At 48.4% G+C, this 27,081-nt stretch overlaps 1 protein-coding gene across 1 annotated transcript in view; it reads right to left on the bottom strand.

Moving 5' to 3' along the window:
- Nachrbeta1 (nicotinic acetylcholine receptor beta1) overlaps positions 1-2,391 on the bottom strand; it is a 38,030-nt gene extending 35,639 nt beyond the window's left edge. The window contains exon 1 of the mRNA XM_077675985.1: positions 2,071-2,391. Coding sequence (XP_077532111.1) covers positions 2,071-2,218 — 148 coding nt within the window. The 5' untranslated portion in view covers positions 2,219-2,391. The remainder of the gene's footprint in view (positions 1-2,070) is intronic.
- Positions 2,392-27,081: the final 24,690 nt, after the last annotated feature.

Below are 27,081 nucleotides of genomic sequence, written 5' to 3'. Positions count from 1 at the left end.
CTAAGAAACCGCAGATAGGGAAATTGATAGTGCGTGTGTAAGACGGAAAGCTGCACTGCACTCCTTAGTCGATACAAGAGCATGTCCTCCGCTGCCACGACTTTGAAGAGGACTCCTGGCGGTTTTCGGCTGAGAAGCGCGTAAAAAGGTAAAAAAGAAGTAAAAAACAGGTAAAAAAGAGGAAGGATGGCACCATCAGAGGTTCCTAACTTCATTCGAGCTCGCGTTTCTGCGCTTGAATTCAGGGGGGAGCTTACTTATTGGGTTTAAGGATTTCATCGCAGTTCACGTTATTTCCGCTCCAATTTCTCCCCCGAAACTGGATTAAACCTCCATTAAACCTGTAAACTTAACAGAGACGCAGTCGACGTCTTAGCCCTGGCCAATTTTTCCTTGGGGGTACGAGCCGACATCTCGAAGGCATCATCATCATCATCATCATCATCATCACCATCACCATCACCATCACGGGAAACACTGCGTACGAGCACACTGTGAAAGGGAGGATATATTATTTCCTCTGTCGGTCCAACTGAATATGTGATTCGTCTTTTTGCGACAAGGTTACAAGGGGAAGCTCTACTCCGCTAATGTTAAACATTCCCGAGACTTACTTCGCTAGATGGTACGGAAGGCGGTACGCCTGCCCGAGCGTTTGGAAGCCTCTTCAGCAACACGCCGGTTTTATTAACCTCACTTTTAATTGAGATTCGCGGTAAGTGAGATTCGCGGTACAAGAGATCGCAGCCTCGTTGCTGCACTATTTGTGAGTGTTTTTGAAGCCATTGTTTTTGTTGGAAACGCCGCGGGTTTAATCGCTCTGTGCAAACCACGGAAATGCGTAAGCTTACAGGTAGCGGATGTCATTGCATAGGCAGGGAATAGGTGAGAATTCCCCGTTTCCACGTTGAGTGTCCTCCAAAATCTTGATCCCGCTTCTCTCATTGAGCCTCCCTTCTAATCTGATCACGACTGATACTTACGGAAGGCTTTCCCTCTGCATACACCTTGCTGACTGAAGCCCCTCCCCCTCTTCCATAAATTGCACCCAGTTACTGGGACGCCCTTTGCTGCAAACTGAGGAATGTAGGAGTTTCATTTATCTGCTTCACAGACCGCAAGAATCGCGGCAAGCTTCCCACGACCAACAATTCGACATAAACCGAGTGCAACGGGACATGCAGCATGTCTATGTTCTTTGGAACCTGGTATGACTTAGGAAGACACTTCTTTTGGGCTCTCTATATCGCGGTAATAGCATTTTGAAGCCCATTACTTTCAACGAACAGAATACTGCCAGTGCCCGTTCCTTCTAGAAGGACGTTCTTGTGCGATCACTAGACCCCAGCAACTAAGAAGGATAATCGCGCCGAGCTCAGTAGGTGCAGCTACACACAGCCGAGGCCGGAGGCATGTAACGTCCACGAGCCCCAGCGCCGCCAGCATGGAGCCTCCTAAGGTCACCCTATGCTCCTCCTTGTGAACGCAGCAGGCACGGGAATAAAGGAAAGAAGGAGCGCTGCCGAAGAGCACGTGGCGGGCTCCACGCTTATATGGTTGGCTAGAGGACACGCTTTTTCTGCCAAGACTGAGCCGAGGCAGACGGACACCAAGGCGGCCGCACACAGCTTTCCCGGAGCTCCTCCGCCCCACTATTGGCTGCTACGCGGGCTGTCTACTCGTACCCGTTCGCGCGCGCCTTTCTCCGTGCTTTGGCGTTCACCACGGCGCGGTGCGTGCCCGGGGCGCACCAACTTCCCGCGACGAGAGACTGCCCGCGGCCGGGCGCATGCACGGGCCCTCCTCCAGCGAAGCGTGTTCTTGGGCCGCACGCTTGCCATGTCGGCCGCCCGGGCGCCCGTGCGGCGGTGACAGGGACGGGTGGGAGCCCCGGCGGCTAGCTCGGAGGGGGGCCACCGGCGGCCCCGGGCCTCGCGGAGCCCTTTCGGGGGGCCCCATCGAGCTCGGGGCCCACGTGGGCGGGTTCTGTGCGGCAGCGGGTCGACGGCCCCGCGCCAATGGCGCGGTCCTTAGGCCTAGCGACTAGGCCTGCTTCCCGGCGGCGCTCACCTGGCGCAAGCCGCAGGGCCAAGAGCAGGATGGTGCAGGCGGCCGTCATGGCTGGCCGGGGAAGACGGCGGACGGCCCGGTCGACATGGCGGTTAGCAGGCGGCGGCGCACGGCGCGGTGCCGCCGCCCATCGCCCGGCTGCGCCCATCGCGGGGCCCCATGGCGGCCCACACCGGCATCGGCCGAGGCTCGCTTCTCCCTGCTCCTCCGCTGGCGCCGCCTCCTCGCACAGCCGCCGATAGTCCGCCGCTCGGCTGCTGCTGCCTCCACTGCTGCTGCTGCTGCGCCTCCGCCGGCGGCAGCCTGCGAACGCGCGCGCGCAGCATCGACCCGCGGTCCCGACCCACGTCCGCAGCGCCGCCAGCCAGCACCGCTGCACAGCGTGCGTGTGTGTGCGCCCATTGTAATCCCCGCTCCGGCCCCAGCGTCCGCACCGGGGGCGCTTCGGAGCGGCAGTCCCGAGAGCGGGGCTCGCGCGAGCCTCACGTGCCGCCGCCAGAGACGCCCTCGCGCCTCCACGCGCTGGTCTGGCGCCGCCGGCCCATGGCGGAGGGGCCGCTCGGGACGCCTGCTCTGCAGCAGCAGCAGCAGCAGCAGGGTGACAATCGGCAAAGCTGCGGTGCATCTGCTCGAGCAAACGAACCCCACGGAAGCGTTGGCTCACAAAGCGAGATTAATAGTCGTGTTTCCATTCCAACCGTCGGCGGACGTCCTGTATTTCCTCTCACTCCGGCCACCCTTGTTTCTTCGGGAACGGCACTGATTGTGACGATAGGCGATGAGTTTCTGTGCGCTATCCTAAGTACGCCAAAAGGGCGGAAATGGGATAGGATGTGAAACAAGCCCGCAGAAGTCGGAGCGTTGAGAAATCAGGGAGTACAGGAGGCTTACACGATCCTATTGAAGGACATATACGGGGGACGCACGGGCATGATAGTTTTTCACAAGATAAAAGTGTTCTTTACAATGAGGCGTGTCAGAGAAGGAGGCAACACCTTTCTGAAATTATTTACAACCTGTCTAAAGGGGGTAATCGGAAAACTTTATTGGGAGAAGTCAAGGATGCGGATAAACGTAGAATAATTGATCCACTTTAGATTAGCTGGAGGACACCGTCTTAGTGAGTCAGGCCAGACAGTATCTTCATGTTGTGAGGTTACAAGCGAATATAAGGAAACTAGACTCAACAATAAACACACATGCAAAAAAACTTGCCTTCACTGAAAGTAATGAAATACTAGAAAAATTTTAATACTATAACTACCTTGGGCAAGTTACAAGTTCTTGTTCAAACGATGAGAATTGAATACAGATTTAGTATGTGCTCGGCTGTGTTCGGCTAGCATTTTGAAAAAGAACTGTGGTTGATTCCTCTGTCGTAGGAACCGGTAAAACACGAAAGTGAAATGTGCAGCGAAATCTGCAGCTGAGCATGATTTTCGGATGGGCGGCTGTCTTGTGGGTGTGCTTGCCGAGCGACGTCCTGCTGGCGGGTCGCTTCGGCAAAGGTGTACTGGTGTCATTTCCGTGACGGATACGACGTCAGTCAAATCTTGGGGCATCGCGGCCTAAAACACTTTCGTGTTGAAAAATAAAACCCGAAAACGAACAACCCTAAGTATAACGTACCCTTTTATACTAAAGGTTGCTTCCCGCAAGAACACCCTGTGTGCCGGGGTGCACCCTTTACAGGCCGCTTGCTTCGTTGTACTGGCGTCACTTCCGTGACGAACATGACGTCAGCGAAATATTGGTGTATCAGGGAATAAAACACTTTCATGTTAATAATGAGTAGTAGGCTATCTCTGTCACTATGAAGAGTGCTGTATAACCAATGGTGATGGCACATGGGGCAGAAACATGAGGTCACACTAAGCATCTTGAAAAAAAAAACGGCCTATAGAAAAAAGAATGATTGAAGTACCATTCAGCGATAAGATAGCAGTTTTATGGATTGGAGAATAGACTAGAATGAAGTGCATCCTCGGTCGGGTTAAGCGATACAGGTAGTGTAAGGCAGGCCATGCATGCAGATAACGGACAACACGTGGAGCACTCGTTGAGCGGCATAGGGACGGGAGGATAAGGGGGAAGACGAAAGCTCGATGGCGGGATGGGAGAAGAAACTTCGGGGGCAAGGAAAGACTTCGGAAAACTCCGGATAGGAGAGGATGGAAGTCTAGGGGGGAGGCAGATGATGATGACAATGCTGGTAGAGGTGATCAATCAATCAATCAATCAATCAATCAATCAATCAATCAATCAATCAATCAATCAATCAATCAATCAATCAATCAACCAATCAATCAATCAATCAATCAATCAATCAATCAATCAATCAATCAATCAATCAGTCAACCTTTATTTTCGGTACCCAGGAACAACCCTAAGGTCTTAGGGCTGGTACACCCAAAAAAATTCATGCAAATAAACGTAAATCAGCAGGACACAACACACAAAATCATATATCTGACCGAAACAATCAAGCGAAAATACTTACGGAAATCTCAGAAAAAAAAGCAAAAAAAAAAAAAGGAATCCCAATGTTGCAAGCTATGGCACTCGGCCAGCGAAACTTACAAGGCACCTCAGAAAAAGGAAACATACAAGAAAATACACAATGCACATGATAGAGACAGAGTATACATATAAAACGAGAGTTATGGTTTTCGAGAAGTTACACTGCCGTAAAGTATTACCGAAAAGCAACGAGCGATGCCCTTGCGATGTCCCCTCTTATCGAGACCACACAACAAAAACAAGTTTGACAGAAAAACAATGGAAAATAAAGAAAGAACAAAGAAAACAATGGCACGGGTATATAAATAAATGGTCAGACCAACAAATCGCAGAAATAATAATAATGATGAATCAATCAATCAATCAATCAATTGTAAATTAGCGTGTCCAGGAACTATGTGCTGGCGCGGAAAGAGAAGTGCATATCTCCGAAAAATATTAGTAGCAATGATAATGATGATTATTGGGATGATGGTTGTGATGATATCGACGACGATGACGTTGATGAGAATGAAAAAGGAATCTGAAAAAACAACGCGTTTTTTTTTTCTTTTTTTCCCCCTATTTGTGCAGCATCCTCTGTTCGGCTCCAGCGAAGGTTGCTTTGCCGCATAAACACCATTGTTGCAGGAAAGCTCCCTGTAGCTGCCGTTATGCTTCTCCCTCATACAAGGGGTCTTGCGGGTTGGCTTCTGTGAAACCTTTTGCGGCGGTGAAGAGCGAGGGTTGTTTCAATAATGCCGGGGGATGGTGGGTGACAGCAGCGCGCAAGAACAGAGACATGACCACCTGCCCCGGCAATCAGGCAGTTGCGAGCTCTTCGCGCCGTCCTCTTGTGATGCCAGCGCGGCCCACTGTTCTTTAGGGGCGAAGCCCCTTATGGGTTGGGGCTGTTGGCGTCTTCTGTCGTCGTCGTCGTCGTAATCGCCGTCTCATGTAGTCACGGTACTAAAACATCGGGAAACTCGCTTACGCCTCGCGCTAGACCGTAACGGGTACTAAAACACCGGGACACTCGTTTGCGCCTCGCGCTGGAGCGCTTCGTAACGCGTACTAAAAAACACCGGGGTACTCGTTTACGCCTCGCGCTAGAGAGCTTCGTACTTCGAAGACAAGAGACTTTTACAGAAAAGCTGTATACCCCTACCCCCCAACGGTTTCATCTCCGTTGGCAAAAACGCCGAGGTGCCCAGAATACACTAATACACTGCATGCTTCGCCCCTGCCCAGGTTTCACGTTGGTGGAGATGGCCCGGGATTTTTTTTTTATTCTCTTCTATGCTCTCCAAGAAGGGCGCTGCAAGGCTTCCCTCCTAGCCAGCAAGTCGATTAAGAAAAATTATGTTCGGTTTCGTACAGCTCCAAAAAAAGCTATGTAGAGCTCCGCGTATACATGCGGTGCGACGTAGCGACTACATATAAGGCGGCAAGAATCTACACAAGAAAAAGAAAAAGTAAGTTCCTGTTCGGTCAAGGTGCGTGACAATTATGAGTCGCCAGCAGAAAAACATACGGGTTAGCGTAGTGCGCGTTGAAAAAAGTTCTTAAAGGGACCCTGCAACACTTTTTCCAACTTTTTTTTTAAATTTTAAATGCTTGCAGAACGCCGTCAGCCAACACACCCAGTACTTAGATTATGGGGCCTCTGCCAAAAATTACTGCTCTATGCCCATCAGATAACTTGTAAGCTCGCTCAAAAGATTTTTCTCTCTTCCCTGGTCTTGAAATTCTGCGACGGCTCTAATTACGTCACTAAGGCTATGTAGCGGCTGTTGGCCGGTTTTCCTTCAGTTGTAGCAATGAACGCCCTTCGATAGCAACTTACAAAAAGCCACAAAAACAAGGCAGAAATGGAAGGCGTATCTGGTGCGACGAGCAAATAACGCAGTGCCGCTCCGTGCTGGAGATAACTATAGCTTTCGCAGTGGTTCCAGACGCGAAGGAAAGAGTGCAAACGCGTATCGAAAGTGTTGCAGGGTTCCTTTAAGAAAGTTCGAATTGTCGTCGTGGAAGGCTTCCGGGAGAAGAGAAGCGTAGGATGTTGATTAGTAATATTTACTGTTGCACAAGTTTGCAATTTATTTTTAAGTCTGTTTGAATGCGCATCATGATCATGTGGTCCCATGACGGCTTAATGAGAAGAACAATGGCGACAAGGAATGTGCGTGTCATCCGTTTATGCCACGGGAGGCCAGCGACCTGGGCGCAGAGTTTGGCATGGTGAAACTACGCCCAGACGCGAGGTCCCATACGTCATGTGCCTTGAATGGGGCCCGTGGAAGCGCTTGTCAGCGTGTGTGCTGACACGAACAAGGGCGAGAATTCGTGTGCTCCACAATCAACTGTGAATGCAAATTCATATCACCTGGGGGCCACGGAGGAACAGGAATGGACGTATTTGTGAAGCAGTTATCCCTAGGGAAGAGACCTTGTTTCAGGACCCCTTAAAACCACCCGGCTTCGTCGGCACTCTTCACAAGACAAAGTTGGTGTGAGTGTCTGAGCTGGACAGAACCCTCTCCCAGTGCTTGGGAGAGGGGGAGGATAGGAGGCAGCGAATCTTCTGCGGTCGTCATGTTGTTGGGAACAACGTAATAAATCCTATCATTCAAGGTGGCGCGCGTGAAGCGTATAGAAGCGGTAGAATTTCTGTCGGATAAGTACCACAGGTTCCTTGAAACAGCTACGGACCTTCAGGCAGAACTGACTCAGCCACGGGCTGGAGTTGTATCGTTTTTCCGGACTGTAGTACAAGGGAGTGGCATTATTCGTAATATTCGTACTGAAATAAATTATATTGATAATTATACCCGAAGCGTCCACTTCGAAATTCTCGGTTTCCGGCAACTCAATATGAAGACTTGTTGGCTTTTAAGAATGGTTGGTTTTGCTGTTAAACTCAACCTTTATGAATGCCAGCCAAGCGATATCGCAACGGCACGCAGATTACAAACCATAAAGAAATTTATTCCCACCGTTATCGTCCTCACGACAACCGAAGCTAGAAGAAACACTTGGCGGACGTCCCTTCGAAAGGGCCTCGCAAATTTTAAACTCTAAATTCTCCCCACGGCTCTACTTTAATTAAATACTTACGTGCACCAACCGCGACCTCTTCAAATTGACACGGCTACGAGTAGAATAAAACGGCTTCAAGTTCATCTGGATGGTAAAGGGAAAATTGGTAGCAAGGAAATGTGTAGGTGCATCTACCATTCGCATGGCTGGGTTACCTGACTTCGAAAAAAATGGTTCCAATGGGGGGGTCACCCTCTCATAACGTCGACCTTTTATGGAGTCGAACAATTTTTTCCGGCAATCAGTGGCAACAGTCTTCAGGCTTGCCACGTTGTCATTCCAAGTCTGCATGAGAAAAAATTGGGGTTAGAATCGATTCTGGATAATAACGCCACCGTTGCGTTTACTGTACGACTTTTTTATGTTAATAAGGCATAATGTTATTTCAAACTGCGGGCCCCAGCACACTGTCCCTGGTAACCACACGTTCTCCTAGAGGGGTAGGAGTTGAGGTTTATTAAAAGTGCTTCACGAGAGCTAACCTTAAGGTTAGCTCTGGTCAAGCACTTTTCAAGTTAGTTCCATTTCAGGTTATAGTTCTGTTTAAGCATAAGCTTCTGCTTGAATGAATGACTTGTAATTCATTCAAGCAGAAGTTTATGCATTGCGTTTAAGCACGCATGCATCGCTTCAGCATTATTGTCTAGTTACCGACCGCATTGTTGCAGCATATTTTTTACCGAACTGGATTCTGCTTTACCTTCGAAGGTGTTTGGAGAAAATGCATGAATGACGGGTGATATTAATTTCGTCCTCCTTTGTCGAGCACTGGGCCTAGTTTCGAGTTACCCTTGAGTAAGTTTCGAAGGGGGTTTACTGGATATAATCCAAAAAGTGGCGCGTGCTGAGTTCTTATCGGGACGCCTCGTCAAATCATGCATTGATCTTAAAAACCTTCAAGCTCCGAAGTGTACCCCCCAATCCGAAGTCGTAAGATCAGAACCTGACCACCTTGTAATCGTCTAACGAGTGACAGAAAACAAAAAGAATTGAAAAGTTATAGATCGTGCACTTTAACCACCTAGTTTTACTCGTAAATGATTGCTTTGGCTATTACCGCATGCAGAAACTGTGCCCGAGGGTACGACTGTTCGTGTTTCAAAGGCCTTTGGGATTCTCAAAGGTCAGTTGTCATGCTCCTTCGTCTCAAATGCCATTTCAACCAAATGCCTTTGAAAAACGTCATGTAGCAGCTCAAAGGTGTGATTTGAGTCAAATGACATTCGACTCGAAGGCCTTCGAAACGCTCGTGTAGCACGGGTATTAATGACATGTCGGCAGTGGTGGTGACAAGAGCTCTTGTATCGATTCACATCTCAAGACAATCTGAGCATCGCTAATGAATTCGACGATTTTGTCTTAGGAGTGTCGAAGTTTGCTGCTCACAAGTTTCTAGACTCTGCATTATCGCGTAGCTTTATCGGCCTTTCTTAAATTTCTCTATGAAAAAAAAAAAAAAATAGGGCTGGGCATCAATTAAAAAATTTAACCCGATTACTAGTCGGGCTTTAATTGGTTAATTGACAATTAATCGGTTGCGTTGTTTTGTTAAGGAAATTTTAAAAATAATACAAGAAAAATACCGGCAGTATCCTTTTGGCCTGGTCTTAGATATTCCAGCTGAGGTAAGCATGTCATCGTCATGGCGTTGATGTAGACTGGCGCTTATTACCGAGTTCGTCATTCGCCCTATTTATTGAACCAGGATCGTATGCACCCGTTTTAATTGCAGCGACACCTATTAATCGCGGTTTACGTACGCCAGAGTTAGTGTATGCAACGCTAAAGCGGTATGAGTGCCCGCTCGCAGTCTTTTGTACCGTGTGTATATGAATTATGTACAGTCACTTTCCCGTCTGTCTTGGCTATCATCGTACGGTTTTCATCACTATAATCTCGGATCATGCTTGCACCGTTTCCTGTCATGACATAAGACGGGTTACTTGAGCACGAGTATGACCATCGACCTGCTTGCGCAGAATTTTAACGTGACATTCGTGGTCCATTTTGCTCACATGACGTCAGCCGATTAACCGGTTAAAAACTTAATTGCGATTAACGCATTAATCAATGAATCGGAAAATTGATCGATCAATCGCCCAACCCTAATTCATATCCGTACTTTTTGCCTTAAAGCTAATAAATCACCTGGAATCGACGGGGTCTGCATTAGTGAATTGCGAAGAAGTTATGAGCCCTTAAAAATGTTTTGTTATCGCTTTTTAATGGCGTCATATCGTCTCGTGAGATTCCCGTGATATCGTGAGATTCATTGTTAAGCACTAATTCATTGTTAAGCGAGAAAATTGTTGGCACGTTTCTATTTTTCCGAACATATCATGGGTGCTAGAAAAAAAAATCTCTACGAGATGCCTTATAATATAAACAAGCACGACATTTTATCACCTACGAAACATAAATTTGTTGAAAGCAAAGGAAGTATTAGAAGACGTTGCTGGTATTTGAAACTCTTCTGGAAGCAATCAAGTTACTTTCGAGCTCTTCCTTGACATCAGCAATGCGTTCGACAGTGTTTGTCCATGTCGGATGGGAAGGCAGTGCCTGCCGGCAAGTAGAACTGGAGGGGAAGAGTAGACGCACAATCCTCGTCCCGCCATTTCATTCTTTTCTGACAGGCAGCGCGACGCAGCGGAAGAAAATTCACTGTCTGTGCTGGCAGAAACAGCGTAGGAGGAAGAGGACCACAACGCATCCCTCACTCCTCCACGTATCCATCCGGCGCCCTCGTTTCAGGTCGTGCAACGCTGTGGAGAAGGAGGAGCCAATGCTTATCGATAACGAAGAAAAAAACGGAGCAACAGAAAGAAAGGAAGACACCTTTCGTTACAGAGTTCCGTGTGGAAACGATATACTGCTGCAGAGATTAAGGCTACGGCTGAGGAGTACGGCTACCTCTGCTCATCAGGAAGCAGAAGACATCGGGACTTGACCTCATACAAGCTGAAGCGTTTAAGAGAGGCTATCAGGAGGGTTTTTTATTGTATGCGAAAGGAACGTTACGCCTCAAAGAACAAGCTAGCCTGCGCTGCACGCCTGGCAGATGCAAAACGCGAGCACGTCGGTACAGCGAGCATACGAGCAACGCGTTTTGCCAACGGGTTCTTTTATCGCGTTGCAAGGTTGCGGAGTTCAGACGTGGCACGCGGGATCAAGCAGCGGACGTGACTGAGGGCCGAAGCGGAAGCGCCGCACGGGATCTCTCGGCGTTTTATTTCACGTCCGTTCCAAGAGAGGAGCGAAAGCTGAAATCTGGGTAATGGTGCGAAACCCTGCATTTGTTTTTCATGGTCTACCCTTTAAAACATTTCCACGTAAAGGCACCGCAAGCGTTTACTCGGCGAACACGCCTCCTCCCGACACGTACCCGGTCCTGTAATAGAGCGTGCTTGGTGCGTTTCTCAGCGTACGTGCCGAGAGAGCCTAAGGGCTCGCTCTTGCCGGGCATCTGAAATGTTTATCGTTAATCGTGAGCACCGCTACCCTCGAACGTGCACGCATGCCCGTGAGTAACGCTCGTGTAAGCGCTATGATGTCGCTATACACTTCTGTCGAGCGCACTTGGCATCCGTACACGTGCCCACCCCATTGCAAATTGTTATATCAAAAGCGGTCTAGCAAGAGCAACACAACATATAGGGTTTTGTACTGCACCGTACCTGGCCGTAAACCTCGCACTCCACAATTCCCGGAACACCTTCTGTAACGACTCCACGCTTCCCCCCAAGGAGGCAGCCACCATGCATGGCTGAATTGTCCTGTTTCATTCAACCTCCCCTCCCCCCCCCATCCTCCTAAATGTTCTCAAAAATGCAATAAAATGGTTACTATACTGTTTGTACTATTGCGGATAGCTGGGGTAGTTGCTGACAGGGTTGGAAATTCTTAAACCACCAAAAACATGTTTCGTCTTTTTGCACAGTCAATATGCTGATGCTATAAAGTTATCTTATATGTAAACGAATACCACTTCTACAGGGTGGCTTCTGGGAAAAAAGGAAGACTTTTCAGTCATTGTTATTGTCTCTTTACCGTCACCCCCTTATCTTTTTCTTTCGCTATTAAAGCTTCTTGCCTTTTACTCAATAAGCCGCACTTGCCTATAAATCTTTCAGTTCGCGTCGAGAGCTCATACGGATGACCTCCTCGGTGAGAATGGGCGTGCCTCCTGCAGTGATTGGCCAAGGCTAAATGGGCTACTGCGATCTACTAGTTCCTAGTTCATGAATGACAATTAACTTCAAGGGAAATAGAAAAATCCCGGGCCATCTCCACTAACGTGAATCCTGTGGAGGGACGAAGCATGCAGTGTATAAATGTATTCTTGGCGCCTTGGCGCTTTTGCCCACGGAGATGAAAGCGTCGAGGGGTAGAGGTATACAGTTTTGCTGTAAAAGTTTCGCGTCTTTGAAGCACGAAGCGTTCTATCGCGAGGCGTGGGAAAACGAGTGTCCCGGTGTTTTAGTACGCGACTACATGAGACGCCGACGATGACAAAAGACCCTGACAAACTGAGACCCTAAGGGGCTTCGCCCTTATTAAGTAAAGAGCTCTGTCACCGTGATGACAATCCACAATAGTTATAATTTATGATCCCCATAGTCCCACAGGTCAAAACTCTCCGCCTACTAGAACTTACGCTACAGCAAGACGGAGCGGGCATGGCAACGCTCCATAAACTGCAAACCACCATTCATCAAGTTCTACGTCTCATACGCCGTATCACAAATCGCCGACTTGGCCTCAAGGAACAGGAAACCATTAAAATTGTGCAAGCATTAATAGCGAGTAGAATTACGTATGGAACGCCATATCTAGCCCTGAAAAATAACGAAAAAGAAAAACTTAATATCTTGATCCGAGAAGCCTACAAGTTTTCTCTCGGTTTACCTAGCTCCTACAGGCAAATTATTGCAATTAGGCCGGCACAACACTTAGGAGGGAGGAGTTGGCTGAAGCCCACAAAACTAGCCAATTGGAACGCCTAAAACTCACCAAGACGGGAAGACACACCCTACAAAAACTGGGTTACGAAGTCCCGAAAGACAACAGCGCTAAACAACGCATTCCTCAACATGTTAGAGAGAACATCACCGTTGCCCCGGTACCAATAAATACGCATCCGCTCCAAAACAAAGCACGACGCAAGGCCAGAGCTCAAGCTCTTCGAGCTGCATACGGGAAACGGCCTGACATTAGGTACGCAGACGCATCACTATACACCAGTCGATCAGCCCACGCCATTAGCATATTCAATAATCAGGGACTGGAGCTAGCTTCTGCTTCTATACCTCCCAAGGACATCGACACCACCGAAAAAGCAGCCATTGCCCTTGCAGCTACCACCGGCAAAGACCATGTCGCCATCATATCAGACTCCGAAACAGCCTGTCGAAACTTCCAAATTGGACGCATTTCATCAACAGCAGCAAAAATTCTATCGGTCCACCCTGATTTACCCGAAATGTTTATGATATGGACACCGGCTCATTCATCACTGGAAGGGAATGAGGCGGCTCATGCCGCAGCCCGAGCTCATACACACCAGGAGCCTCCTTCTGGGATGTCAGCCAGTCCTCCCATAAGCCGAACACGAGACATAATCCCCAGAAGGTACAGTGACGTCCTGGCCCATTACCGCTTGGGACGGAGAACCTTTCCGCCTCCACATACCAACATGTCTCGCGAAGACACGGTCATCTACAGACAGTTACAAACTAACACATTTCCACATGGTGCATTACTACACCCAATGCATCAGACATTATACACATACACTTGTAAATTCTGCACAGAGCCATGCACTCTTCACCGCATGGTATGGGAGTGCCGCCATACACCATCCCTTGCCCCAAATCCCAATCCCTCATTTGAGCAGTGGGAGGGTCGGTTGACCAGCTCCAACTCGGATCACCAACAACATCTGGTGGACCGGGCGAGACAGGCCGCCAAGACCCAGGGCTTCCTGGACTAAGGAGGTCCCCCACCTGGCGGTCAACCCAACAACATTGACTTCTCAATTAAATGTTTATTCCTCCTCCCATAGCAATAAAAGAGGGTTGACGCAGACATATACATATACAGGAATAAATTAAGAAAAACACGGTGATGATTATGGATTATTTTGCAAGTATTGCAAGAAAGAAGGGAAGGGGAACAGAGCGGTGCTTCTTTCTTTTTCTTTTTTTTGCCTTTTGAGCCGACGGGATTAGCCTTATGTGTAATGACAATGAATTAACTGCACTGGATATACCCAACCCAGACACCTGTTCATATCCTCATCGTCGTCGTCGTAGTAACTACACTTAAACCTGCATGTAACAAACTTCTCTGTAACGAATTCCTGGATTGACCGAAGTTTCCAATTCCCCATTGGCAGCCCCATTGAAACCCATGTGTTTGAGAACTATGTAACGAAGGCGTTGCGACGGTTAACCTTGATATAACGAATTCGCTACGCTAATGAGCCATTGCTTTTCGCCCTTTTTCTGAAAAAATTGGCTGCCGAAATGCACTCATTTATCGAACTTCACCCGCACCGCAAACTGCCGCGCGTTTCCAGTTGGAGTACGGTGTCGGTTAGGTGCTAAGCCTGCCTGTCGTCGTTTAGTCACGAGTCTTCACTACTATCTGTGGTGTTGGTTCGTCGGTGATGATTCCTGCTGCCAGGAAACGAATTTTTTTTTTCTTTTCAAGACGAGGTCGCAGTTTTAAATACCGTCTCTGCCTGGCAGAAAGAACGTCGCCACCTGGTACAGTGCCCAGCTAGCACCCACTCAACAATTCTGAGTGCGACAAAGAGCAACAAGTTCGCGAGAAGGCGCCCTTTTTGAATGTTTGGTCCTTAAAATGGGATAAGGCACCGAAAAATGTCAAAGGGATAAGTTATACTTAAGTAACGTTCGCGAATACGGGTGTAAGTGACCTTGCTTCTTAGAGACTAAGACTAAGACCAGAGACTAAGTTAAGTTCGTGGGAAAGCAGCAGGCGCCAATCACACAGTTTTTCGCTGTGAACTACATTCGTTAGGGCTGAGTTCACCATCGCTGATGTCTAGCGTTTTGGTTCCGCTTCTGCGTCACTCACGCTAGCCTTAACTCAAAACCTGCATGTAACAAAAACCTGCATTTAATGAAAAATTGCGAATTGTTGTCAACTTCGTTATATCCAGGTTTAACTGTATAATTCTTTACCATTATCCGCTAACCATCCCCAGCAACACTAACAAACATCTCTACGACACTTGCCCACTCCAACTGGGCGTCAATATAACCGATTTCTTTCCTCGGAATGTTCTTATCCCAACTTTTAGGGGCGAAGCACCTTAAGGCCGAGGCTTGTCCGGCGTTTGTGCTCACGGCACAACACCGTGTAAATCGAAACATCTGTGAACAAAAGGTTCACAAAAGGTTAACAAGAACAAAATAAAAGGTTCACAAAAGGTTAGAGAGAGAGAGAGAGAGAGAGAGAGAAAGAGAGAGAGAGAGAGAGAGAGAGAGAGAGAGAGAGAGAGAGAGAGAGAGAGAGAGAGAGAGAGAGAGAGAGAGAGAGAGAGAGAGAGAGAGAGAGAGAGAGAGAGAGAGAGAGAGAGAGAGAGAGAGAGAGAGAGAGAGAGAGAGAGAGAGAGACCCTGAAGAGCCATGCTGCTATAGTGCCTAGAAGATAGTGCTGCGCATGCGCGAGGAGCATTGGATTGGATTGGATTTAAATTGATTGGATTGGATTGGATTACACTGAATTGTATTGGATTGAATTGGAAATCATTTTAGCAGCAGTAAGCACTCTCACGGGTGATTTACGGGCAAGAACGATCCCCAGCGCTTCGCCCACTCGTTATGATTCACTTCGTGGAGATGCTTGAATGTTTTACTCTGTTATCCAACTCAGTTTGATTTCCGTTCCTTCCTTCGCATGCCTGGTTTCGTTCGTGGGTTCCGCCTGCTCTTTCCCGCCCTGCGCATTGTTTTCCTTAATGCAGCGCCACTTGCGGAGCGGTGTGTTGGTTATCCCAACTGTCACTCTTAGAAGACAGCCAGGAACGAGAGCGTTGTCAGCTGCAAGAGCGCATCGTCCCCTTCCCGCCCCTCTCCCCTCGGTGCCCTGGGGAATCATGATCCATAGATCATGGCGGTCTCAACTGCTCCAGGGGCATTGGCAATTGCCTCCGTCGTCGCCATCCCATCAATAGCTCGGCTCGGCTCAAGCCGATGGAGTGACGTACTGAGCGATAACTTAAGAGAGACAGATGGACCCCTCGCGTCTTTCCGGAATATTTTTGGCTCTTGTTTCGCTTGGGCGTTCGCTCGAGGATAAAGAGAACGGCCTGTCACACGCCCGGATCCGCGGAGAACGGCGAACGAGAAAGCTGGAGGCTTTAGTGGAGGGGATGTAAGGGAAAGAGAGAGAGAGAGGTCTTTTTCACTGACCAAGGTTTCTGCCGGCAGAGTTGGTCTCCATTGCTTTTTTGTTTTCTTCTTCGTCTGCGTCTATGCGCGGTTTATCCCGGTAGCGAAGCGACTTCCGGATACAAGAACGCCAGTAGGATTTACAGGCGGCAATGAGACTATATATTTAAAAAAAATTCCACGAATTAAAGAAAAACACGAAGCTATGCGCCTTTAGAGCTTTTGCAGGAATAAAAGAAAACAAAAATAGGGTTTGAAGCGGTATTCAATCTCAGTTCATGAGAAAAGTTATTTATCTTTTTCTGCTTACAGATCTGAGAAACTCTCAAGGAGAATAAAGCGTACAAGCGCTGTACTTTCCGAACAGGCTGTTTTTTTCTTAGTAACGAACTATAGCGACGCGTACCAGCGTCAAAAAAAAAAAGAAAAAAACATCGACCAATATCAGCACGCAGATTATCGATGAAATGAGATCACCCAGGACTGGGACGTCATCGACTGGCTCGCTGAGATATGTATGTACGCCCCTGGCTGAAGGTTCTTTTACTTTTTTTTCCTTATTCTGTTTCTTCCTTGTTCTGTATGCTTTTTTTCCTTTTCATTCATCGTTCAACTTAATTTATTTTCGTATTTATAATTTGTAATTCTTGACCTGGCTTTTTAATTCTTTTATCTTGTTTTATTTTGCGTATAGTTAACCTTCAGGTATGCTTCTCTTAATTTTTTCTCGTTTTTGTATTTTAGTATTTATTGTATTTGTACCGTAAAAAATCAAAGCCACTTTTTAAAACAAAGATGGTTAAAACGCGAAGCTTTCTTCGAAGGACACAGGTTTGATTCCGACCCCGGAAAGCGTTCTTTCTTGAGGCTTTTAATGTGCATTCGCTTGTCATCATCCCCGTTTTGTAAAGCCCAGTTTGTGAAGTTGGCTTTTCTGCAGTGCGTTTTGCGCGACGTCGAACGCCATCAGCGAGGCAAAAAAAGCTTCACTTTAACATATATTTATTTGACCATCATGTGACAGATCACGCAGGGCATCCAAGGTAAAGGCTGTCAAGCGACAGCTTGGATGCGCTGCAAACCGGGGTAGAAAAAAAGATCATGAAACAGATTTGTGTACCGGAATAATCAATAACAGAGCGCCGCCTTTACCAAGCATACTTCCTAAGCACGCTTGCCGGAAAAGTAGAGTTGACATTGAAGCCCGACAGTTCCTAGTGAAAAAAAGAACAGCATTCTGGAGCACGCCTGCAAAGAAAGTATGAGCAGCCGCAAAAGAGCGACCACACCTCTGTTCATCGCTGTTTCTTTTTTATTAGCTGTATTAATCTGGCGATGCTCCGTGTACATTGGTTAGAAACCTACCGGCCAACCGACGTCGAAACGCAATAAGTTTGTCAACGTCTCCCAATTCGCAAAGCAGGGAATGAAAGCGCTCCGTTCGAACATCCCGCACGCCCAGAGTATACACGCGGAAAAGGAGCAAGCCTGCAGAAGCCACCCGAAGATTGCACGATTGGAGAAATGATAGCACGTTACAACGGAGGCCGCTCCTCGCGTTGGACGGCAGCGTTTTATTTCTCTCATCTACCACGCGAAGATCGAGGAGCGGCGCAGCCCCGAATCCGTTTCATGAGCGGGACGAAGGCGTTTTACCTCGGTCTACCCCACTGACGTTACAAGCGGAGCAGCGAGATCGTGATACTGCTCTTGGTTGCCCCGAATGATGCAATATGGACTTAAGAAAATCCCAGGAGCGCGCGCTCAGGCTGCCGCAAACAAATACGTCCCTCAACCATGCAAATAAATTGTATCCGACCCAGTAAACCGGCCTGTGTCAGCTTTGCAGAGAACCTGGCTCCCTAGGTTTGCTATATGGTGTGGGGGTGTCAAGAAAAGCCCAATATCTCTCAGACACAATTCCTTGTCCGCCGCAGTGTGTGAGGAGCGGGGGTAGGGGGCGGGCATGATGTCCAGACATGATTTAGAAACAGCGCAGTATTACGAGAATACAAAGAAAAGAACCAGACAGGACGAGCTTGTCCGGTCTGGTTCTCTTGCTTGTGTTCTTGTAATACCGCGCTTCTTCTAAAGCATGTTGTCGCAATACGAACTCGCCCACCTTTCCATCCTGCTGTGCCGTGCACCTCCAGTCCGGCCAGCCAGCTTGACCGCCGTCGCAAACAATTGATGACGCCGTCCCAACTGGCACCACCAATGCTGTCCTCAAGCTAAGACATCCCTCTGCTAATCTACTGCGTCTAAAGAAAGTTACTTTTTGTCCCTTACCACGGCTCATTCCTCCGAAGCACATGAGGCCACGCGCTAGTCGCAAACGTATACGGTACGCGCGGCCGTCTTCGCCGGCCTTCGTCCATGTGAGATTGACGACGAAACTAAACTAAACTAAACTCGGCGGAGTTCTTACTCATAATGCACTATTTTTTCCACCCTCTCCATCCACCCGTCCGCCCGCCCGCCTGCCTGCCTGCCTGTCATTAGAACGGCATCGTTCCTTGGACGTGCTTCAGGGAATGGCATCCAGTTTAACGGGACCATGCAGACAAAATACAAGTTTGTTTTATTCGAAAGATTTCGTGTTGTATAGTGTCTCCAGCGCTTGTCCGGAAGCAAACGATGCTTTATTCACTGAGAAGTTAATCAATTTAAGTTAAATATTTGATTCTCCCGCCAAATCACGTGTTTTCGTGACGTCTGCAATGACGTCACAAGAACAGGTCTTCAAACGAAACTTAGTGCGCCATTAGGCTCGGCAGCCGACTGCAGAGCTTTGTTTACCGTCAGTCCTCCTATATGGCGCAACCATACTGCGCCGGGCCGTTCTCTGCCTTTGCTTTGTTTTTGACCGTATTTGCACCTGGCTTGTTTTTTGTTAAAGGCCAACTGCACTCAAATTTTTCTTTGTCCAAATTTGATCCTAATAAGTAGTCTATGCTCTTAAAATCACCATGGCGAAATCCTAAGCTCCGTAAGCACAGAGCACACTAGGTACCGTCGTTCGAAGTTGCTCCGTGCAGACGACGTTTGCACCTGGCGGAGAGTAGCCGAAACAAGTTCCGAGCGGCCTGTGACGGAGGTTGGGGACCCTGTCCCGTGGAGCTCGCGCTTCTCCGGCGACTTGTATGGCGCTCCGCCGGGCGCAGGGACGCGTTCGTCCGGGGTTTCTCTGCTACACCACCGCGCTGTACAGCCGTCGCCATCACATGTTTCAAACTAACCGCATAAGTAGCAATATTCGCATTTTTTTTTCAGTGCAATAAAAGAGATTAGAAGCCTACAAACTATTCACGCGCTTACGAACGTCCTGGAGTTAGCAAAACTCTTTTCACCTGAAAATAATATTTCCAATAAAAAAATAGCGCTACAAGCACACTTGCCTTACATCTGTCATATTGCCATCACAGAAAAAAGGATCTTTTATAAATTATTTACCCCTTGCACTACCGCGTCCAATATTTGCAATATCTGGGCTGGGAAAACGGCACCTCCATCCCTTAGACCTGTCCAAATTTAAGTTTTGCGACCTAACTTGAGTTGTTGCACACGCGGGTATAAACGTTTGTGCGGCTTTTGCCTCACTCACTAAGTGAACCAAAATCAGCCTTTCTCGTGGTAACAAATACATCCGAACAAATATCGGCCGTCGTCTTCGCGAATTGCGCAAGCTAACAAAACTGCTCCTCTCATAAACAATAAACTTGATGAGCTTGAAAATCTAGAGTCCGTCATTGAAAGCACACTCCAAGCCTGCAAGCGTTCCGTCCGGCTGTCTCCAAAAGTGACCGAGTTTGACGTGGAGCTGGAGCGCCTTCGTGCTGTTCGTCGCCGCGCCGAACGCAGATACCGGTGAACGAAATGTCTCGAAGATTTGAGAATTTGCAGACGAACGCAAAAGAAGATCCAGCGACGCATTGCCCAAGTGCAAGCACAACGTTGGAAATCTTTTTGTGACACGCTGGACCCTCGCAAGCCTTTGTCGAGGATATGGAAAACGGTGCAAGGGCTAATGACTCCTGTACAGCAGCGCTCCCAATTTAAGGCCCTGGCTATTCACCAGAACCGCCGAGAGCTCGAAGTGGCCGAGGACTTCTGCGTGAGGATAGCCAGTGGAGCAGGCCCTTCTGGACTACTGCTCGCCAGTGACACCCCTGCATCGCGGGATTCAAGGATGGACGTTCCATTTAGCATGGAAGAACTGCGGGCGGCATTGGCTGCATGCAAGCGATCTTCGTCTCCTGGGCCTGATGGAGTCACATATGCTGCTCTCCGTCACCTTGGCAAGGATGCCCGACAAGCCTTGCTGGAATATTTCAACGACCTATGGTGGGATGGTTCCGTTCCTCAAAAATGGAAGACCAGCCGCCTCGTTCCGCTCCTGAAGCCCGGAAAATCTATGCTGGATCCACTGGCATACCGACCAATTGCACTTTCAAGTTGCGTTGGAAAGCTGATGGAGCGAATCATTCTCGCACGTCTGGAGTGGTTCCTGGAGCGTTACAATGTCTACCCTGATGTCATGGCTGGATTCCGTCGTGGACGCTCATCCATTGACTGCGTTATTGATTTGGTGACTTTTGTGCAGCAGCGGAAAAGTGCGAAGCGGATATGTGCCGCGTTGTTCCTCGACGTTAAAGGGGCCTACGATAACGTGGAGCACGATGCGATTCTCAAAGTACTGCAGGCTGTGGGGCTCGGTGGCCGGGTCTACCAGTGGATACGGAACTACCTAACAGAGAGGTCATTCTTTGTTATGACTGCAGATGGGCCGACATCAGCTCACTATACTCACCGTGGTGTTCCCCAAGGAGGCGTCCTGAGCCCTACACTGTTCAACCTTACACTAATTGGCCTGATTTCTCGCCTTCCAAGGAGGGTTCACGTGTCGATATACGCCGACGATATATGTGTTTGGGCAGATGGCGTGACTCGTCGGCATGTGCGCGCCCGACTGCAAAATGCCGCAGACTTGACGACCTCATATCTACACGGACAAGGGTTGGAACTATCCAGCAGCAAATGCGCCGTGCTTCTGTTTACACGAAAGCCTATGTATGCATACCCTTTGTATATTAACGGTGAAAGGGTGTCTTATGTGAGAAATCACACGTTTCTCGGCATAGTTGTCGACAGAGGCCTTTCTTGGAGCGCTCATGTTAACGTTCTAAAGAAGAGGCTCTCTGCAGTGGTGCATGTGCTCAAACTCATCGGCGGCAAGACGTGGGGAACACCACTGAAGTCGATGTTACAGCTCTACAACGTGCTGTTCTTGGGCTATCTGCGATACAGTGCCCCTGTCCTTTCTGGAGCGTGCCGCACAACTACTCGGTAACTTCAGGGTATTCAAGCTCAGGCCCTGCGAACCTGTCTTGGCCTACCACGATGTACGTCCACAGCAGCGACCATTGCCCTGGCTCGAAATCACCCTTTGGCAACCTTTGTGGACGTCGAAATACTCAGGACACATATCAGGCATCTCGCCCGTCTACCTGATCATCACCTCGTGGGAATACCAGCGACCCGTCCCCGGGCGTCGTTCGCAAGGGTGGTAGCTGCCCACAACACCAGCGTTCCATCGAACTACACGCCGGCGATGAGACCGCTCATTCCGCTGTGGTGTGTGATGCAGCCCCGAGTGTGCCTAAATATCCCAGGAGTGACAAAAAAAACGTGAACTTCCAATTCCGGCCCTGCAACAGCTCGCTCTGACGTACATGCACGAGACATACAGTGACCGAACCCATGTATACACTGATGGCTCGGTAACATCGTCGGGTTCTGCCGGAGCTGTTGTTATACGCCGACTGTCACTGTGCAGCAAATTTAAGATAGCCAATCTTACCACATCCACGGCTACAGAACTTACGGCCATCCGTAGCGCTCTTCACACCATCGAGCAAAGTTCGTGCCGCAGATGGGCTATCTTCTGTGATTCGAAGCCTGCACTTCAGTCACTCCAGTCAGCGCTGTGCCGGGGACCTCACGAACAGCTCCTGACAGAAATAAGAATGGTATACGACCGTGCTGTCCAGGCGGGTCATGATGTCACCCTACAGTGGCTTCCTAGCCACTGCGGCATTGTCGGCAACGAAAGTGCGGACGCTGCCGCCCGGCTGGCGCATCAAACAGCGACAACTGTACTCATCCCATTGTCTAGGACGGACGCAGCTAGGGTCCTCCGCATTCTTGTCCGGGAAACAGCTATCTCCCAATGGTCTCCAGAAGATTTCACATGCGCACGCATTGGTGCCTTTGACCCGCACCTGCAACGTCCCCTTCCACTAGGCCTCCCACGGTCTGACGCAACTCTTCTTTGCCGTCTCTGGCTGGGGGTGGCATTCACAATTGCTTACTCGTACTTAATAGGAATGGCAGCAAGGGTGGAGTGCGAAACGTGCGGCACATCGGAGACGATACGCCACGTTTTATGCGAGTGCCCACGCTACTCGGCTGAAAGAAAAAAGCTGTCGTCAGCGCTGAGTAACCTGGACTCTCGGCGGCCATTTTCGGAGGGAAAGATTCTGTGCCACTGGCCTTCTCAGTCATCCGCTCAGAAGGCGACTAAGGAACTATTACGTTTTCTACGGGCGACGAACTTGAATACTAGGCTATAGACTGAGAGCCTCCAGTGTCAATCACTGTCAGTGCCTCAGTGCTGGGCATACGTGTCTGGTCCAACTTTTCCTCTCTTTTTTTTCCTTTATCTTTTTTGCCCATTTCCCCTTTCCCACGTGCAGGATAGCAAACTAGGCTCTAGCCAGGTTAACTTTCCTGCCTTTCTTCTACATTCTTCCTTCCTTCCTTCCTTGATTTTTTTCAATTCCCAAATGAAGTATTTACTTTTGCAGAGCGCTAGAGTTAGTTTACTTGAAATTAAAATGTTTTCAACAGCACATGCCTCTGGTGAAAGTAGAAAACAGCGGCAGGTAGGTATTTTTTTTAGTTGTTTTAGTGCATCATTTAGCTGTGGAAGCTGGCTTATAGTTTTAGATCCCTTTTATAATTCGATTCTCGATGTGCAGCAAGGTGTAAAATACTGGGCTGATATTCACGAAGCTGTTTGCACTTAATATATAGTAAAAATAGTGATTGATCTCCGCCCGCCTGCGGTTTATTCCCTTCAAATATAGAGCGATGTGACAGTCGAGGCGTCGGCTAACCAAAGCTGCTTTTCGATATCGTTCAACTAGCTTTGTAAATCAGCTAGGGCCCGATTTCTTACTTGCAATGCCAAGGATTGCTACAACGGCAATAATTCTAATGCAAAAATAACTGTCGTACGGTCAACTTCATTTCGATTGATAGCAATGCGATGTCGGAATTTCGCCCAACTCCATTATTCTGGGCAAACGTTAGTGGGAGTCCTTCTGTGGAAATAACCATGTCAAACGCGACGCTACCACGCACATTTGAAGGGGGCTCTGAGCGGCAGCCAGTTCTAGCGCGGCCGCTTCAGTTCCGTCACGTACGTCACGTCCGGCCGCCGGTAATGACCGCCTTTTCTATTCAGTTTCGGTTCCAAAAACGCCAATGTCGTGAGCCGTTCGCGTCGCGCGCGTTGATCTTTGAAACGTAGTATTTTTCACTTCGCACTCTTCGTATCTGTACTATTAGATGACATTATTTTTACATTGTCGAAAATTTGAGTGCAGTTGGCCTGTAAGGTAGATAATAACCGTTTCGTGAAACATGGTGTTCGCTAGGCAAAATATGGTCCCGTAAGACACCGTCGCTTACGCCAATCGGCCAGTGTCGTCTGAGACAACTCCAAAGCGCCGCACTGCTGTGCAGTTAAAACAAGCATAGTGCGCGCAGTACCAGCAGCAGTACGCATCGGTACTTCTATGTTTACGTGTACCTTCATAACTTACATTGTTTACCCACCATTATTAGTGCTATAAAAAGAAAGGGCCTTAAATTTAAGCGCAAATAACTCGTTCGGCAAGCTTATAACCCCTGCCTAACTTGCCTTTGCTTTTGCTGGCCTCAGCCAATCGCACAGCTGCCCTTATTACGTCATGGGTTCTAATGCGGGAAATGAGCTAGTGAGTCGCACGGCCATTCCCTTTTCCCCTAAATATATAGCTTATTTGAGCGAAGTGTGCGTTAAAAGTTGTGTCAGTATGATTCTAAAGAGGCAGTCTTTTGAATTAACCAAACTTGTGTTTTGCCTGCATGGCCCCTTTAAAGATTTCACGAACAGTATGATGGCGTGACATCTGCTGCATGCGGATTACCTGGTCCGGGTATGGCGCTGCCTTTGATCATGGCTGGTGTAGAGCTTTTCCACGTGACCAGAAACCAACGTGCGTCATTCAAAGCACCCGAGTTGAATTTCGGCGTCCCTGTGCTTCATTCTACCAGGCCAGTCTGATGTGGACGCATAGTAACCGACGCAGCCACCAGTTTTCAAAATGCGCTGCTTGCGCACGAGAGGAGAATCAATGCGGTTGACGGTGGCAGTTTTTGTCGTTGCAAGTACAGCCTCCGAAATTTTTAATAATATAGCCGGAGCAACGGCCGACCGGCATGTCAGCGCCTTATCACGGTGTTCAGCAGCGAAATAGGCGAGAGTACGCGCACGCGCATAGGGTTATTTGCTGTACGAGTGTCGTCTGCTACGCTGTTTCCCTGAGGGTGGTACACCGCCTATACCACTGCATCTGAATGACTTTGCGCCCCACGCTGCTTAGCTATCTTCGGCGGTAGCGAAACAGCCTTGCAAGGTAAGAAAACCGGGGGGTGTGTTGCCCTGAGAAGAACAGCGGAACAGACGACGCTCCCACAACAGATAGTTCTTTGCGCGTGCGCGTACCCTCACCTATTTTGCCGGTGAACACCATGATAAGGCGCTGACATGCCAATCGGTCGTCGCTCCCGCTATATTATTACAAATTTGGGAGGCTGTACGTTCACGCAATCAAATCATTTTGCCCTCAGAGAGAAGCACAATTAGACAGCTGCTGAAACTCAGTATCATCAAATTCTGCGGTGGGCGCACTGATAAAAGAGGTGGTTCGACGTGCACACCCGCAAATGAGCTGCGGACCTCCACAGTCACTTTCAACGCGGCTCGTAACTTGAAACCTTCAACGAAGGATTAACAAAGATGTGGGGTAGAGTGCAAGCACTGTTGCAGACAACTAATTACCTTAAAGTGTTAACGTCGACGGATAGTCAATACGGAAGGACGACGCCTGGTATTAACACAAGCGCGCGCGAAAAAAAGCTCACAAATAGTAGCAGAAACTGCTTCTTCGTGACGCGTAAACGTGATGAAGGCGTAGAAAACGTGTGTGAATGATGACGGATATTTAAATTACTGCTGCTAGGGATGTTTTTTTGTTTTTTTGCTGCGTGATCGTGAGCAACTTGCTAATCTAACCTAATCTGCGATATTCGTCTCAGGCGTCCTTGACCCCATACCCTCACAATTGCGCCAGTTTACTTACCACGTTCAAAACGCGGAACAGAATCGCTTTAAAATTGTTGTTTTTGCATTAGGTGCATGCACAAAGTTGACGCACGTACAGCACCATGTAAAGTGGTTTTTGAAATTGGCTATTTCTCAAACAGTGTCTGCGTCACGCAATACACAATCTCTGAGCACGGGAAGCCTAGTGAAACCAACTGTAAGCTAGCTTCTAAGTCGGACATATGCATAGAATATAAGTTTTAAGGTTTACTTCGGTAGTTAATGAGCTTGTATCGAGAAATGCAGTCATACTTGTTCTGAACACGTATGTATTGTACACGCATTCTTGAAAGCTCCGATTCGAACTAGCAGCAAACTTAACACTCTAAATTAAAAAAAAAAAAAAATCCCGGGCTATCTCCAGGAACGCGAAACCTAGGGAAGGACAAAGCATGCATTGCATAAGTGTATTCTTGGCGCCTTGGCGTTTTTGTCAACGAAGATGAAACCATTGGGGATAGAGGTATACAGCTTTGCTGTAAAAGTCTTGTCTTTGCTGCACTAAGCTCTCTTCAGGTGTTCAGGTTCAGGTGTTTTGTGTTCAGGTGTTTTGTGTTCAGGTGTCTTGTTAGCACACGTTACGAAGCGCTCCAGCGCGAGGCGTAAACCAGTGCCCCAGTGTTTTTGTTTTTTGTTTTTTTTTAGTACGCGTTCCGTTCGAGCGCAAGGCGGGAACGAGTTTTCCGGTGTTTTAGTACCGTGACTACATGAAATGACAATTACGACGACGACAGCCCCTGCCCCTAAGGGGATTCGCCCTTAAAATAAGATGGACTCCCAGAACGGGTCGTATATTAGCTTATGGCAAATACGATGATGAATTCGGCTCCTTGTATCGACTGCTCAGCTCCACGCTATGCTGTACACATTTCGACTTAGTGCATGTACCGAAGGATTCGAACTGAGAATTTTACATGATTCATACGCTTTATTGCACGCCTTGGCTCTACCAATAAACTAGCGCTTATTTGTAATTATTTGCACTCGTAAATAATAGCCATATCATGCTGGCCTTTTGCATTAAGATGCCAGCTGCGATGAGGGCAGATACAGAATCTTGCTGGGAGGGCGGTAGGCGTCACCCTGTTACGATTTAGGATGATGGTAGTGATTTGTTTTCTAATTTCGCCGAAGTGACCCCTGGCCACCTTCCCGTCCTGCGAGCAGAGGAGTATGCTTCACCACCATAATACCCATTGTGCGGTGGTGCACCCTTTACAGGCAAATCGGTGATGGCGAGGCGTCAGAGGGCAGTTTCGCCACCAGCCACATAGTACTATTAGCAGATAGCAAACAGTGTCTGCAACAGCTCACAGATATCTGCGGGAAGAAGCCACTGAACTGGGGTTAGAGTTTAGCACAGCAAAGTCAGGAGCTGTAGTTTTTAATGACAACGCCCGTAACGAATCGGTATTCGTTCAAAAAACAGCAATACCGTGGGTAACGAAATACAAATATCTGGGCATATGGTTAAATGAAGGTCAGGCGTATCTAAAA

Source organism: Haemaphysalis longicornis, unplaced genomic scaffold (assembly GCF_048455015.1).
Source record: "Haemaphysalis longicornis isolate Haplotype H1 unplaced genomic scaffold, Haemaphysalis longicornis Haplotype H1 scaffold_7, whole genome shotgun sequence".
Lineage (NCBI taxonomy): Eukaryota > Metazoa > Arthropoda > Arachnida > Ixodida > Ixodidae > Haemaphysalis > Haemaphysalis longicornis.
Note: the sequence above shows the minus strand (reverse complement) of the source record. Positions and strands in the feature narration are given on the sequence as shown.